At 43.2% G+C, this 14,176-nt stretch overlaps 2 protein-coding genes across 2 annotated transcripts in view; both read left to right on the forward strand.

The window, feature by feature from the left end:
• The first annotated feature begins 695 nt into the window (after window positions 1–695).
• On the forward strand, window positions 696–1,685 carry MAS1 (MAS1 proto-oncogene, G protein-coupled receptor). Its single transcript, XM_059469533.1, has one exon. It carries the CDS (start codon window positions 696–698, stop codon window positions 1,683–1,685), a length of 990 nt encoding a protein of 329 aa, XP_059325516.1.
• Window positions 1,686–13,728: 12,043 nt separating this feature from the next.
• The window catches only part of IGF2R (insulin like growth factor 2 receptor), a 56,393-nt gene continuing 55,945 nt past the window's right edge, over window positions 13,729–14,176 (forward strand). Inside the window, exon 1 of the mRNA XM_059467648.1 lies at window positions 13,729–13,893. Within this exon, the coding sequence (XP_059323631.1) occupies window positions 13,796–13,893 (98 nt within the window). The 5' untranslated portion in view covers window positions 13,729–13,795. The remainder of the gene's footprint in view (window positions 13,894–14,176) is intronic.

The following is a 14,176-nucleotide window of genomic DNA, read 5'->3' on the forward strand; positions in this document are numbered from 1 at the left end:
GTTATGCTGTGATAAATAGCACTTAAAGCAGGTAAGAAATTGCTCTCTCAAAACAGTACCATTTTGCCTTCCCCTCCACACCTCTGTACTTGGAGGAAATACAATGCTGAATAACCACAAATTATTTTTACTTAATTAAATCCCTTTCTGGAAAACTGATGTTGGTATCAATGTTTTTTTTTTTAAGCCAAAAAACCTATGAGCCAAGTTCACTTGAAATGCATAAGTTTAACTTAAAATAAATGCCATTAACTTCAATAGGAACTGAAGAGACCTCTCTGGGAACAATCTAGGGCTCTAACAAGAGCTACCGATGCCATTTGTCATGACTATATAATGAAACTGTGCAATGTGATGGGGACATTGCTTGTCTAAGAGCTCTTTAAGAGACTCTCTTTAGCTGTGGTTTAGCACTCACAGACTGAGCCCCTTAGAGAAGGCAGCTCAGGACTTCTGCTAGCATGATGGGCTTAGTGACCTTTAACATTGCCAAGAGCAGTTCTAATTGGGTTTTAGCTAGCATCAGTGTATCAAAGCTGGTGTGCCTTTTCTCAAGGCCTTCATGTATGACCAGAAGTTGAGGGTCCACAAAACAGAAGGAAAAGGGGGAGGGGAGGAGCACACAATGCTCACAGTATATTTTTATACATATTTACAGAAGGAAGAGCTGTGCTATCCAAACTTGAGCTTTCCCCATGGATGAGTCAAACATAACGTTTCATCCCAGCGAAGGCACAGAGAACATCTCAATGCACAGAAACATTTCTACACAGGAAAGGGTCTGGGAGATATTGACCCCACTTTGGGTAATTATGATCATCTCCTTCCTGGGTTTTTGTGAAAATGGAATTGTCCTCTGGTGCCTCTGCTTCCAGATCAAAAGAAACCCATTCACTGCGTACATCACACACTTGTCCATTGCTGATATCTCCTTACTGCTTTGTACGTTTATTCTGTCAATTGAGTACATTGCTGGTTTTGGATTCGCATATGGTTTTTACTATTATGTAACCACCACACTATCTATTGTCTTCCTTCTTGGCTATAATACTGGTCTCTATCTCCTGACAGCCATCAGTATTGAGAGGTGTCTGTCTATTGTTTACCCCATCTGGTACCGATGCCACCGGTCACAGCACCAATCGGCAATCGTGTGCGCCATTCTGTGGACTCTGTCTTTTTTCATGACAGTGGCCGAATATTTAACATGCAAAGATGATTCAACCAAGGAACAATTCGACGACAGCAACCATTGCCAAGCACTGCTCATCTTCACGTGGATCCTGACTTTCATGATCTTCATTCCTCTAATGATTCTGTCCAGCCTGATCTTGGTTATCAGGATTCGCCGTAACTCCCTGAGACCTCATTCGTCAAAGCTCTACATCATCATTGTGGCCACAGTCATTGTCTTCCTCATCTTTGCCATGCCTATGAGGCTGCTGTATCTTCTGAATTACCACCACTGGTCATCTTTGCTCAGCCAGCAGAACCATGTCACCATTGTTCTGTCCACCGTTAACAGTAGTATCAACCCCCTGGTTTACTTCTTTGTAGGAAGCAGCAAGAAGAAGAGGTTCAAGGAGAGCCTCAAAGTGGTTCTTAGCAGAGCTCTCACTGATGGCTTGCGGCCAAGAAGCCAGGAAGTGGGCATGAGTTTGGATATAGCCGAAACAATTTTCTAAAGCTTAGGGGGGAAACTGTAGGGGCAAATAATTGGACTTGGAATGTTTATTAAGCCTCTGCAAAACGAAAAGCATTTTTCATAGAATGTAAAAAGCAAAGGTGAAATGGTGTTGTTATCTTTGGTGGTTGAGCAATGGAAAAACAGGGACTAGAATAAAGATAACTTTTATTTGTTGTTTTTTTTTTTAAATTTGTATTTTCTTAATTATTCAAATACATGCTACATCCTAATGTGACTATACCAATCAAAGATACCACAGTGAAAAATGGATAGGCCAACAGAGAATATTAAAAAAGGGCACAGAAATATGTTATAAATAGTGTGACATTTATAAAATCACCGAGCACCCATAAATGTTATTGAAGTCATCAGGGCCTGTGTGTGTTCGCATTTTTAAAAGTCAAACCCACTAAACACAGGATTCACGTTACATACTGGGATTTAATTTCAACTGTTTCCAGCTCGTTTAAGTGTGCAAAAGAGCTGCTCCCTGGGGGAAACAGAGGAAGAAATCCACATATGACAGTAAGTCCCCATACATAGCAATGCACATACAGTGCAACTTTGATCTAGCAAGACATTTAAGTATATGTTAAAAGGCCTATTTAATCTGTTGTTAGACTTCAGAATTTGTTTTCAAAGTATATGTTGAAGAATTCCTACTGACACCGAGATGTCTCTGGGTCCTTGGATAATTCGGTACTTGACACATAGGATTATCTGGCAACACAGGGATGTTGCCAACTCACAGAGGGATTTTGCCCTAATTATGAAGGGTGGGACGGGCTTATCCCCAAAAATGTCAGCATTCCTGTAGGTTTAGATATTCAAGGAGTCTATGAGAAAGTCAGTCCCAACATTTGCTGTCTCAGGCACATACTTAGTTTTTATCTCTTTGGAGAATATTTGTCCCCTGTGTGGCCTCTCTGTTTTATAACAACCGGTTTTGGAAAAACAGAAAAAAGAAAGGTGCCTTACACAATGAATGACTGCAGCTACACACCAGCCACACTTTTCCAGCTGCCTGCTTCCTTCTGTTGTATGCCAGGGTACTGGGGCTGTTATTTTGTGGAGTCTAATTCCCAGGGTCACTTGCCCAACTATAGCCAAGCTGCAGAGTGCAGAGGGCAATAGGAAAGATATGATGGGGCCAGATGAGCTTTATCACAAAGAACATGGCAGATTTTGTCAGTCAGAGCACAGTGGCACATTTAAAGAGACACACATTTGCTTCTAGCCCCCATGGAGCCAGTTCACAAATTCAGCAGGAACTGAGATCTTCCCCTACAAGCAAAAGCAGCATCTTCAGCTTCCCGCCAAGTTTCCATTGGCACACTTAATAGCTAACAGGGGAAAGAAAAATACAACACACCCCTCCTTTGTTGAAAGACTGCCAGTCCTGGAATAAGGAAGATTGTAGGTTTAGACAGAGGATTGGGTGGGAATTCATGTAGAAAGGAGATCTCAGAAGGATAAATGTCCTTTCTACACATGCCCTTTCCTCCTTACATTAAAGCATTGAATTGTGTCATTGTAGAAGGCTTGGGAGAAGGAAGAGGTTACTCCTACATCTGCTTGAGTCCCTCACTCCATCAAAAGCTTTACCTATGACAGCCCCTCTCCCTGTTCCAGTTTTTGTCTTTGAAACTCCAGTCCCAGGCCTATCACCTCTACTGGTTCCAGCAGTAGATGAGTGGAGTCTGCTTCTCCCTTAGGGCAGAGATCTACTGTGCTGCTGGAATGACACATCAGCTGAGCTGCATCCCATTGTTGATGGGGAGTGCAGGAGACGGCAAAGAGGTCTGTGGACACCTTGTGAGGGAGGGCCAGGGGAAAAGCAGGTTTGATATCCACATACATGTGTCATGTGTGTGCATGCAGCTGCTGAGGGCTGGGGGACTGCAGGGAAATTTTTCAACACTGATAAATGCCATAAACTTAAACACTAGGATAGATCTAGCCCCCACCAAAAAAACCCCAGACTTTCCTACCAGCTGTTCCCTACCCTTACCTCAAAATAATCACACAGAGAACCAGAGACAGGGGCAGCATTGCAGAAAGCATCTTCAACACATGCTTCTGCCGTAACCACACATGCAACCCAGTTCTCTCAGAGTGATTCAGGTGAGGTAAGGCACATGATTTCCAGTGCTTAAACATATCCAGATTATTACAAGAGGCTTGGGTTAAGGATCACCATGCATGCAGCCAGGGTAGTGGATCTGAAGAGGCAATAATGTGCAGCAGGGCAATGGGGATGCTTGTGAGCTGAATAGTGCTCTAGCTTTTAGCTTATTACCCCTTTTCACCTGGCCATGCCTCCAAATGTTTCAGATTTTGGACAAGGATTCATAGATCAGTTCACAAAGCAACAAAAATTAACATTCAGCATGAGATGCACATGCAGAAGGACGAATAAGAATGAATATCTAACAGTTGAAAAATTACTAATATTTCCCAGTGGATAGATAAAAATAACTTAGGGATATTCTTTCTTCTTTATCATAGCACCTGGTGACTGTTCTCTGTGCAGACAGGCTGCAGTACAAGGGGAACTAATAAGCACATGATTCCATGATTTAAAAAAAACCAAAACACAAGACATGGAAAATGTGACAATTTGTTGCACAAGGATGTGATTCCCCACCAGCTTGCATCTTTAAAAATTATTTGCAACTGTGGGAGAGATTGAAATACCACTGTACAAATCAGATGGTTTTAGCACTTTTTAGTGGTGCAGAACAGGAAGGGTTGTCTTGAGGGTCAAGTACTATTGATGGAGCTTAGAGATGTGGACTCTATTTTAATGCAGTATTGGCATCTAATTTTTCTGTGCCACTCTTTCCTACCTATAAAATGAGAGTTGTATTATTTTGCCTCCAGTGTTGTGCTTTCACTTTTGCACTACAGGCACTTTAGAACAGCAACTATCTCTTGGTTATCTCTTGTAATGTCTGGGATAATAAGGATGTAATTTTGCTGTGCTGCCAAGACAAGGAATTATTCAGGAAAGTAATGTCCAGTATACAGCTTGCTTTGTTAAAATGCTCTTTACCAGGCTTCTGATCAAATTGATACTAATGAATGTTGTGGGCTGTAAAAGTGTGACTAGAAATACAAGGAGAAAAGTCACTTCCCTAGACACAGAAGAGTTTTTGTTCTTGTAGCTACTCCCTGGGTGCAGAGGATGATATGGGGCAGGCTGCTGTTTCAGGCCCAAAATGATGTGATGAGTTTATGCAGCAGCTGTCCTCTATAACTCACAGAGTTGTGAGTTAAGGACTTTGTGAACAGTCCTTGTGACAACAAGGGTGGAGAGGTGAGGAACATGATATTGCCCAGTTTACTTCTAGCCTGAAGCATACCCTGGGAGATCCTCTAAGGGAAGCCGAAATGTTTCCCAGTTGTACTGGTTGCTGCAAACAACAAACCTCCCTTTCTCAGCATGAGAACAATCCACAAGTCCACAGCATTCCCTGGTAAAATGCCTCAGGTCACTTTGTGGAGTGAGGGTAAGAGGGATGGCTCGTTTGCAGGGTCCTCCAAAAACCCTAGACAGATTGTCTGACTCCCCTCAGTGAGATTCTTCCTTCTCAAGTCCTCCTGCTGTGCCAGTCTCAGGGAGAGCACGACCCACACACTGGGTTTTATGAGCAGATGTTGCAGTGATGGTAGTGGCCAGCAGAAGATACTCTCAAAAGGTACCAGGTCAAGGCAAAGCAGAAAGTCAGTGTGAGCTTGTGTGCAGCTCACACCATACAATGCTGCCTTGCCATTTGTGTGCCTGCTGCTTCTCTTCCCAACTCCATGCAGAAATAATTCATTAAAATCCACTACACAGGGTTTCTAGCTACCCATCCAAATGGAAAGCAAGTTTGCCTTCTATTTGGTTGCCCAGGCACTTGTGTGATGTCCACATGGAATTATTTTATTTTCCAGTTGATTCACACAAGCCTAAAAGATGAAGCATTAGGATCCACATTCAAACAAGTATTACAGGTGCAAAACTTTGAATTCAGATTAGAGGTACTGAGATAGCCTGCATGATTCTAACACTTCTTCCTTGCATATAACATTCAATTTTTAATTATATTATTGCAACCTATTTTTTCTCCAAACTGGACTCTTGCCTCATTAAATACACAAGACTAGACCTGCTGCTGGCTTAGTTAAGTATTTCTAGAGTCCTTGCTTCAGTTGTTTCAGAGATATGAAGGGTAGGAAAGGGGAGGCAGTGGCTGTGGCTGTATCCATCTGGCCCCAAGTCCTATCTCCAGCAGTGTTCACAAGCAGATGCCTACAGAGGAGAAGGAACAGAGCAAACCCATATCATTCTTCATTCTCATCCTCTCCAAGCCTTCAGCAGTTATCAGCTCAGAAACACTTTGCTCTAGAAATCTTTACACTTGGTACCTTTCAATGGATTTCTCTTCAACAAAACATCTGACCTCCATGGAAGTCATATGAGTTTTTTATGTCTTCAACACTTTCACAGAAGTATTTCATGTTTATTCTGAAGGATTGTCTTCAGGAATTGGAGAATTAAATTCTTACTTGGATTCCATCATTCTAACACCACTAAGCAAGATGCAATACAAAGCAACTAATTTTTTTCTCTTAGAGCACACATTTTTCTTCCCTCTGAACACAAAGCATCTCTGGAATTGGAGTAACTTTTAATTATTTATTTCTCCTGTTAAGAATTTGCTTTATAAAATATATGGCTCTAGAAAAGTGGACATTATAGCAAATAGATAACAATTATAATGATAAAAGTTAACCATGTTTTGAGGTAAAGAATAAATTAAAATATTCATAGAATCAGCATTTTTAGGTATAGTGTTCAAAGAGACTTAAAATTTAACAGCTTCGTGCAGGAGATGGAGTGAACACCTTGGTATCACTGTTCTGTCTTAGAACAAAAACTCCATTTGCTTAACGCGTTAGAGGAGGGTGCTTTATGTTTCATGTTGTCTTTGGTCTGTCTGGATTTATTTTTGAACTCAAAGATTGATATATTTGTTTCAGATATAACTTTTTATATTATTTATAGGAAAAAAGTTCTCTTTGTTACAAGTCAAGTATTTCAGATGACCACATATGCTAAGCTCAATGACTATACTCAATTATATACTACAGCAAAATGTAATTATTTTGTGAAAATAAATATATACAATCAGTAATTTGTGTTTTGGCTAATTTTTTTTCCTTTCCCTGGGCATGGCCTGGAATGGACCTGTCCTTAGCCAGGGGACAGGCTGAGCCTGTCAGACCAGTGTCTGAACAGTAAACACCATCTCTATTGCTAATCTCGGCCTGGCTGAGGTCCTCTGTAAATATAGCTCTGCTCAATAACTATATTCTTTATATTGTCACCTCTCTTTTGGTTCATTTATCTGTCAGTACATATAGCATTTCAGTACAACACTGGCCTCTGTTTCTTAGCACCATTCAATATGGAGAAACTTTTCTCTGTACTCTTGTGTCTGGATTTGATGCCACCTCCCAAAGCACCATTCAGCCACTGCATGTGCCATCCTGTGGGCTCTCCCTTGTTTAATCCCTGTGGCAGGAGACTTCAAGCCTACAACAGCACAGCTATTTTAACTCCTTGGGCAGACACAGTGAGAGACATGCCCTGCATCTCTCAGCTATCTATTCACCCTGAGTTTCCTACTGTGCACTCCACTCATACCTCCCTCCAGTTTCATTATTCACATCAGGCTTGTAAAATCCTGCAGAGATTTGATGCCTCCTATCCTGTCTATTCAGAGCCAGTGCAGCTATCACGTTCTTCTCTTGGCCACACTCATGACATCATGTCCCTGCTGTAGCTCTGGGATAACAAAACACTGCCCAAGGGACTCAACAAGTTTTCAGCATCACTGCCCATCATCAAACAGTTTCAGTCTCCTCATTATTGCTTTGTGTGGAGCAGCAAGAGAGAAAAGACAGAAAATCCCTCCAACTAGTTTTATTGAAGGCTTCAAAGACAAATTACTGCTAGCTCATGAGAAAGCTCCAACACCTGTTTCAGAGAGCAGCCTCTGAGGCTCGAGCACACATTAGAACATTGAGAAAGTAAAAGTTAAGACAAATAGTATACAGAGAAAACGATTTTCTCTCTTGTGTGGGACAAACCTTCTATCCTATTTTGGATGAGAACACACATGGCATTTCCTAATATTACTTTATTTCAGCTGCTGAGGCAATAACTGTCTGACAATATCAGTATTTATTAATAGCAATTTGTCCACTACAGTATTTATTCACTTCACCTCACTTCTGTAAGGGTGAACCAAAAGATTTTCTTCCCCACTGTAACATTTATCATATCTTTAAATGTCATGTCAGTACATGAAAATATGCCAGAAAACTCTTCAAGACAGTTGTCATTCCATGTCTATCTATGCATATTTCTTAGCACATTCACTATCATATTTGTACACTTCCTGTTCATTTTACTCTGGCTCTGACTGAAAAAGGCAAGGAAAATCTGGATTACTGCAGGGATTCAGATGGCAATATTACAGATCCAAAACTGTGCAGTGCGGAGATCTCCTTCTTGTCTTGTGGTCCACACGTGCAACTGGTTTTAATGTTCTAATGTGAATCTCTAATTGAACCATTTATTCAGTACTGTGATGGCTTACCTGAGCCTTCATGTGTACACTGATACTTATTTTTCTCTACCCTATCTCCTTTAGCAACTTGTGAATATAAAACATCTAGGGCAATGTGGTATCTATTATTAAAAAAACCTAGATCATTACTTTTCTTCTAAGTAAGTTAATATGTACACTTCTTTCTTCAGATACCTTAAAATGTTTTACAGAATGTAATGGAAATAAAATGAATGCCTAGAAGGAGTTTAATACTGGCCTAAACCTATTTATGAATGTGGCTATAAAAACAAATATATATGCATGGACAGAATATATAAATGTATCATCAGAATATATCAATAAATTCTAGCAAGGCAGGGTGATAGAAAAATCACCCGAATAAAGTATACCACATATTTTAGTCCTTCACAAATATCATATTATGCAAGAAATTTATTGCTCAGTTCTTTACCCCTGAGAGGACTAGGAAGAAAGAAAATATAGGTTGAGCCTGGATGCTTTAAATGAAACAAATTTTTTAATTTATCTGCTGTGTATGAAGTTTGTTATTTTTAAGTGTGATGCTGAAAATAGCATTTTGATTTCAGTACCCTTCAGCTACATGGGAAAGAAGAATTTGTTTTTCTTTGAAATTTCCCATTACAAAGAACCAGGAAAAATACAGCAAACCAGAAATTTATCAGCTACCTTGTAACAATCAAGAAGGAAGAGATGACAACATATTTTCTTACATAATACTACTGAATTAGGTGAAATAACTACTGAACTAGAAAAAGAAATGTTGCTTATTGTCTTACAATAAAAATAAAATATGATGAAGCAGTAAGACTTCCAGATGATTCATTTTTTTTCACTTCAGCTCTGCACAAGACATCTGCAGGTTTCTGCCATTGTAAAAATGTGGTCTTTACACATCTTGTACCAGCTTGCACTTCTTCCAGACAGGGATCCACAGCTGTTTCCAGCTTCAGGCATTGCTCTAGGTTAGTGCTGTGGTTTAGACCCAGCTGGCAACCAAGCCCCATGAGTCATTTGCTCTCTCTTTCAGGAGAGAACTGGAAGGGTAAAAGTGAGAAAACTTGTAGGCTGAGATGAAGACAATTTAATAGGGAAAGCATAAGGCACGTCACAAGCAAAGTGAACAAGGCATTCATTCACTGCTCCCACAGGCAGGCAGGTGTTCAGCCATCCCCAGGAAAGCTCGGTTTCATCACGTGCAACAGTGACCCGTCACCCTTCTTCCTTCTTCCCCCAGCTCCACATGCAAGCACGATGCTGTGTAGTGTGGGACATCCCTGTGGTCACTTGGGCTTGGCTGTCCCAGCTGTGTCCCCTCCCAACACCCTGTGCACCCCCAGCCCTCCCGGTGGGTGTGGGGGGGTGAGAGGCAGAAAAGACCTTGATGCTGTGTGAGCCCTGCTCAGCAATAACCAAAACACCTCTGTATTATCAACACTAACCTCCTAAGCCACAGCACAAAACAGGGCCCTTTTCAGTACAAACTCCGAGTACAGCACGTAAGGACTTTCCCAACAAGACAAAGATTTCACATAAAGTCAAAGTGTTCAGACAAAGCTGATGTTCTTTTACAGTAGCATTGAACAGTACCATCTAGATTAGGAAATGCCATTAATTATCTCCCTAACTGCTTTGGGAAGCCTAAACCTAAGTCTGCAAAACAAGGTCATCTGGCACTGGTATTTTTTTGTTATAAAGCAGGATAACTCATCAGAACAAATCAGAAGGTAGCACTTATCGAGAGCTTGCCTTTAAAAATGCTAAGGAGAGTAGACATAGAACAGAAAGAAGTAGGAAGCATTAGAAACAAGCAGCAAAAAGAATAAGGAGCATTTAGAAGTAATGGCAATGGGAGTAATGTTAGAAGACTGAAGTATAGACTAGCAAGCAAGAGAACAGGAAAGAAAAGGAAACTACCGAGAGAGTGGCACATCTGTGCTTTCTGAAAAACTGCACAGCTCCATGGAAGAGGCTTATGAAGTTTCCATGAAGTATAAAAGTAATTACTTCAACATAATGTAGCTTACAGACAGACAGAAAGAAACTGTCCAGACCTCACAGGGTAAGGAATTTTCCACAATCAAATGTAAAAACAGCTCTGGATGCTGAAATTTTTTTGTTCCTATTACTGAAAAAAATTAGAGATCAGATGTGAGTATTAAAGGGGACTGAGACAGTAGCAGTAAAAGTGAGCTGCCTCTCAGCCAGCCTGACCTGCACAGCTGATGGTGGCCACATGAAGCAAGACCGTGGGTCAGAAGAACAAAAAATGATGCGACACTTGACACCTGGCAAGATGAAAAGAAGAATCCTGGAGGATCTGTGTATCCATCACTTATTCATGACACTGTACCTACTGAAAACCCAACATGGATATTGCAGCATGACTTTCAGGTGCATTGGGATTTACTCCACATAACTAGCAGCCATCGTGCTGAACTTCTCCCGAGGGAAAGGAAAAGGTAAGATTAACACAATTACATAATTTTAGAATATTTTAACACTCTGTCACGGTACATGGTTAGCTGAGATGCCAGTGAGATTAAGCATGGGAGGTAAATATTTACTTTATTATTTATAAATCATACTCAGAATGGCATATTCCTATGGGCTATTTGCAAAATACAGTTTAGGATACAAAAATGACTGATACATAGGTCCTGACAATTTCTATTGCATGTAGCTAGCTTGAAGCATGGCAGAAAATCCATGAATCTTAAGAGAACAATCTGGTATCCACCAGATTATAAAGGCTAAGAAAATTATGTAGTAAATGGAAACAGTCACATGATTGGAACTTGCAAACTTTTATTTCATTTTATTTTAAAGGTATTTGCACTTACAATGTGTATTTCAGTATTTCTGCAGCACCCTTGCTGTGTTGCAACACTGGTTCATTGTTAGGTTGATGCTTATGTATTAGCACAGCAGATGAAAGAAGAATTTCTGGTTTGTTCCTTTTTCCTTTCTAACTGGGATTTTTCCCCCAGGTATTTCAATTTCCTTCCTTCTTGCTAGACAGCTGTTCACATACTTTCCTCTGTATGCAAAGAAACTGCTCTGAAGTCCTGTGCAAATACAGAGCATTCATAGCAGTACAAAGAGTGAAAATGCCACTCTAAACTTCTTCATTCTTTAGTCAGTAAACAACTTTGAGTTAGCTCTTACCAGATAACTGAAATTAACCGCACTGCCAGGCCCTGACACTGCAATATTTCTATGTATTCTTAATGCTACAAGGGGAGATGTCACATTGTCTTCAGTGGTACTCAGGTACTTAAATCTACACAAAGAAAATTTCAGGCATAAAGTCCTATTTGCAGAAACCTGGGTAGCCAATAAGATCAGCAGCTACAGAATGTCTGCCTGCTCTGCTGTTTGCAGTGAACATCCTGGCTGATATATTTTTAATTCAATTTGGTAAGCAGAGACAGGGTTTCCACCAAGTCTTTTCTATTTGCACTGCTCTGTGTAGAGTGAGTGATGCCAGTCCTGCCAGCACTGCAGCAAAGTTTAAGAAACATAACCACAGAAATTCACAGACTTGGTATTCTTTTTGTCAACTGCTTCTGTCTTTTTGAGCCTTTGAGTTGGTGTCATCAAGCTTCTCTTTAAACTATACAGGATGGAGTCAAAAGCAGACAACAGGGATTCTTGGGTAATCAGATTTGGAACTTTTGGGAATCCACTGAAGGCTAAAATAAAAGAATTGACAATAATCCATTATATTGCAGTAGAAAACTGTAGAGGACAGTAGCATTTACTCAGTCCCTTTTAATAGTTCTTTTTCTGCAGTTCCTCTGCCCCTTCTGGAGCTGCTGCTGGTGTTAGTGCAGATATGCAGTGAGCCTAGCAAGTCAGGTGACAGGTTCAGCTGCAAACCTGCACAAAACAATCAGAACAGTGTGCCAGCTTTCAGCCAGGGCAGCTGCCTGCCCTGCTGCAGGGCTAATGCTACAGCCCAGAGAGCTGGGCTGCACCTGAGAGAAAAGAGAGGAAAGGGAGATCACGGCAGCCTGGAACCACACTGAACTGCCTGAGAGGCAGATCTTCAGTGCTGCCTCATTCTCATGGATGCTAGGGAATGCGGCAAGAAAAACTATTTCAGTTTTAGGCCTTTTTCAGGTTTTTTTTTTTTTTTTTGTGCAAATGGCTTTTGGAAAGTATTCATAATTAGAGAACAGGATTGATTTCTTCACACAATACAGCTGTCTGTTTAATGAGTGTAACTTTTAGGTTTTTTTCTCTCTCCCACCCTTATGCCTCTTACATCTCTCAATGGTGCTTTTCTTCTTAACTGCACTTCCATAAAAATTTACTAATTAATTCCCTTTTTTGAATCTTTACGTTGCAGTAAAAATCTGCTAAATCCTGGAGGTAACAATGCAAGCTCCAGGCTGGATCACTTTTCTCTGTAGGCCAGGAGGCAGTGGAGGTAGGACAGTGTGTGTTCCACTTCCTGCTGACAAGGCTGCTGCTGCCTTGTGCAAGCCTCGCCTCCTGTCCTCTGCTGAAATGGGGGCAATTTCCACGCCGCATCAGCCTCCCTGCTGCAGCAACAATTCTTGCAGCCAGACAACTAACCACTGTCATTGCCTCCTCAGCCTTCATCCCTAATGGGTTTAGTCTCCTGATCTCTCACAAGATTTCGCTGTACATTTTGAATAACTTATTTAAAACTTCACTTAATGTTTCCCAAACAGCATTTCTTTGATTCAAGCACCAAGCCACAGAATCATGGAGTGGTTCAGGTCAGAAGGGACCACAGTGGGTCATCTGGCCCAACCTGCCTCCTCAGGCAGGGTGGCCCCAGAGCACATGGCACAGGATTGGGTCCAGGTGATTCCAGGGAGGGAATCTCCAGTGAGGGAGACTCCACACTCTCTCGGGGCAACCTGTTCCAGTGCGTGGCTACCCGCACAGTAAAGAAGTTTTTCCTCGTGTTCAGCGGGATTTTCCAGTGAATCAGTTTCTGCCCGTTGCCTCTTGTCCTATTGCTGGGCACCACAAGGAGAGCCTGGAACACCCTCTCGGCACTGCCCCTTAACACACTTACAGACACAGACGAGATCTCTTCTCCAGGCCCAGCTCCCCCAGCCTGTCCTTGTTAAGAACTGCTCCGGTCCCTTCACCTTTGTTGCCCTCAGCGGGACTCGCTCCGGGACACTGCAACCCACTGGCGGTGCGCCCCACCGGCCGGGCCCCTGCGCTGCTTAGCCGGCCAGACAACAGCCCCGGGGACACGGGTGCCGGTGTGGCAGTGTCCCGGTGTGGCAGTGTCCCGGTGTGACGGTATCCCGACGTCGCCGTGTCCCAGCGCCACCGCAGAGCCCGGGGGGAGGGGGCGCGCCTCACGTGAGCGCCGTGCCCGCGCACGGCGGCGGTCACATGGCCGGGGCGGGGGCGCGCGGCGGTCACATGACGCGGCGGCGGCGGCGCCTGACGTCCCGGGGCAGCCCGGCCTATGGCGCCCATGGCCTCGCTGCTGCTCGGCGCCCTCCTGGCGCTGCTCCCGCCCGCCGCCGCCGCCGCGCTCCCCGACTCCTACCAGGACCTGTGCAGGTGGGCGGCCGCCGGGACGCGATGGGGCGGCTGGGGAAGGGCTGCACCGGGGGGTACGGGCAGGGGGGCGGTGTATCTTGGTGCCCGTGCCGCTCCTGCCCTCCGCGGAGCGCAGCGCCGCGACTCGGCAGCGCGGGCACGGTCCCCGGGCTATTGCTCGCCCGTCCCGGGAAGGGTCAGCCCGGGGGTCTCCGGGGGAAGCGCGGCCGGGTCCCCGGGCGTGAGGCCGAGGCTGGTCCGCGGCGGAGGCGCAGCCGGGCTGGGAGCCTGAGGAGCGGCTGAG

Source organism: Ammospiza nelsoni, chromosome 3 (assembly GCF_027579445.1).
Source record: "Ammospiza nelsoni isolate bAmmNel1 chromosome 3, bAmmNel1.pri, whole genome shotgun sequence".
Classification (NCBI taxonomy): Eukaryota; Metazoa; Chordata; class Aves; order Passeriformes; family Passerellidae; genus Ammospiza; species Ammospiza nelsoni.

What these genes read in the sequence shown, in the direction of transcription:
- MAS1 (XM_059469533.1), top strand. Translation starts at nt 696, where the DNA reads ATGGATGAGTCAAACATAACGTTTCATCCCAGCGAAGGCACAGAGAAC.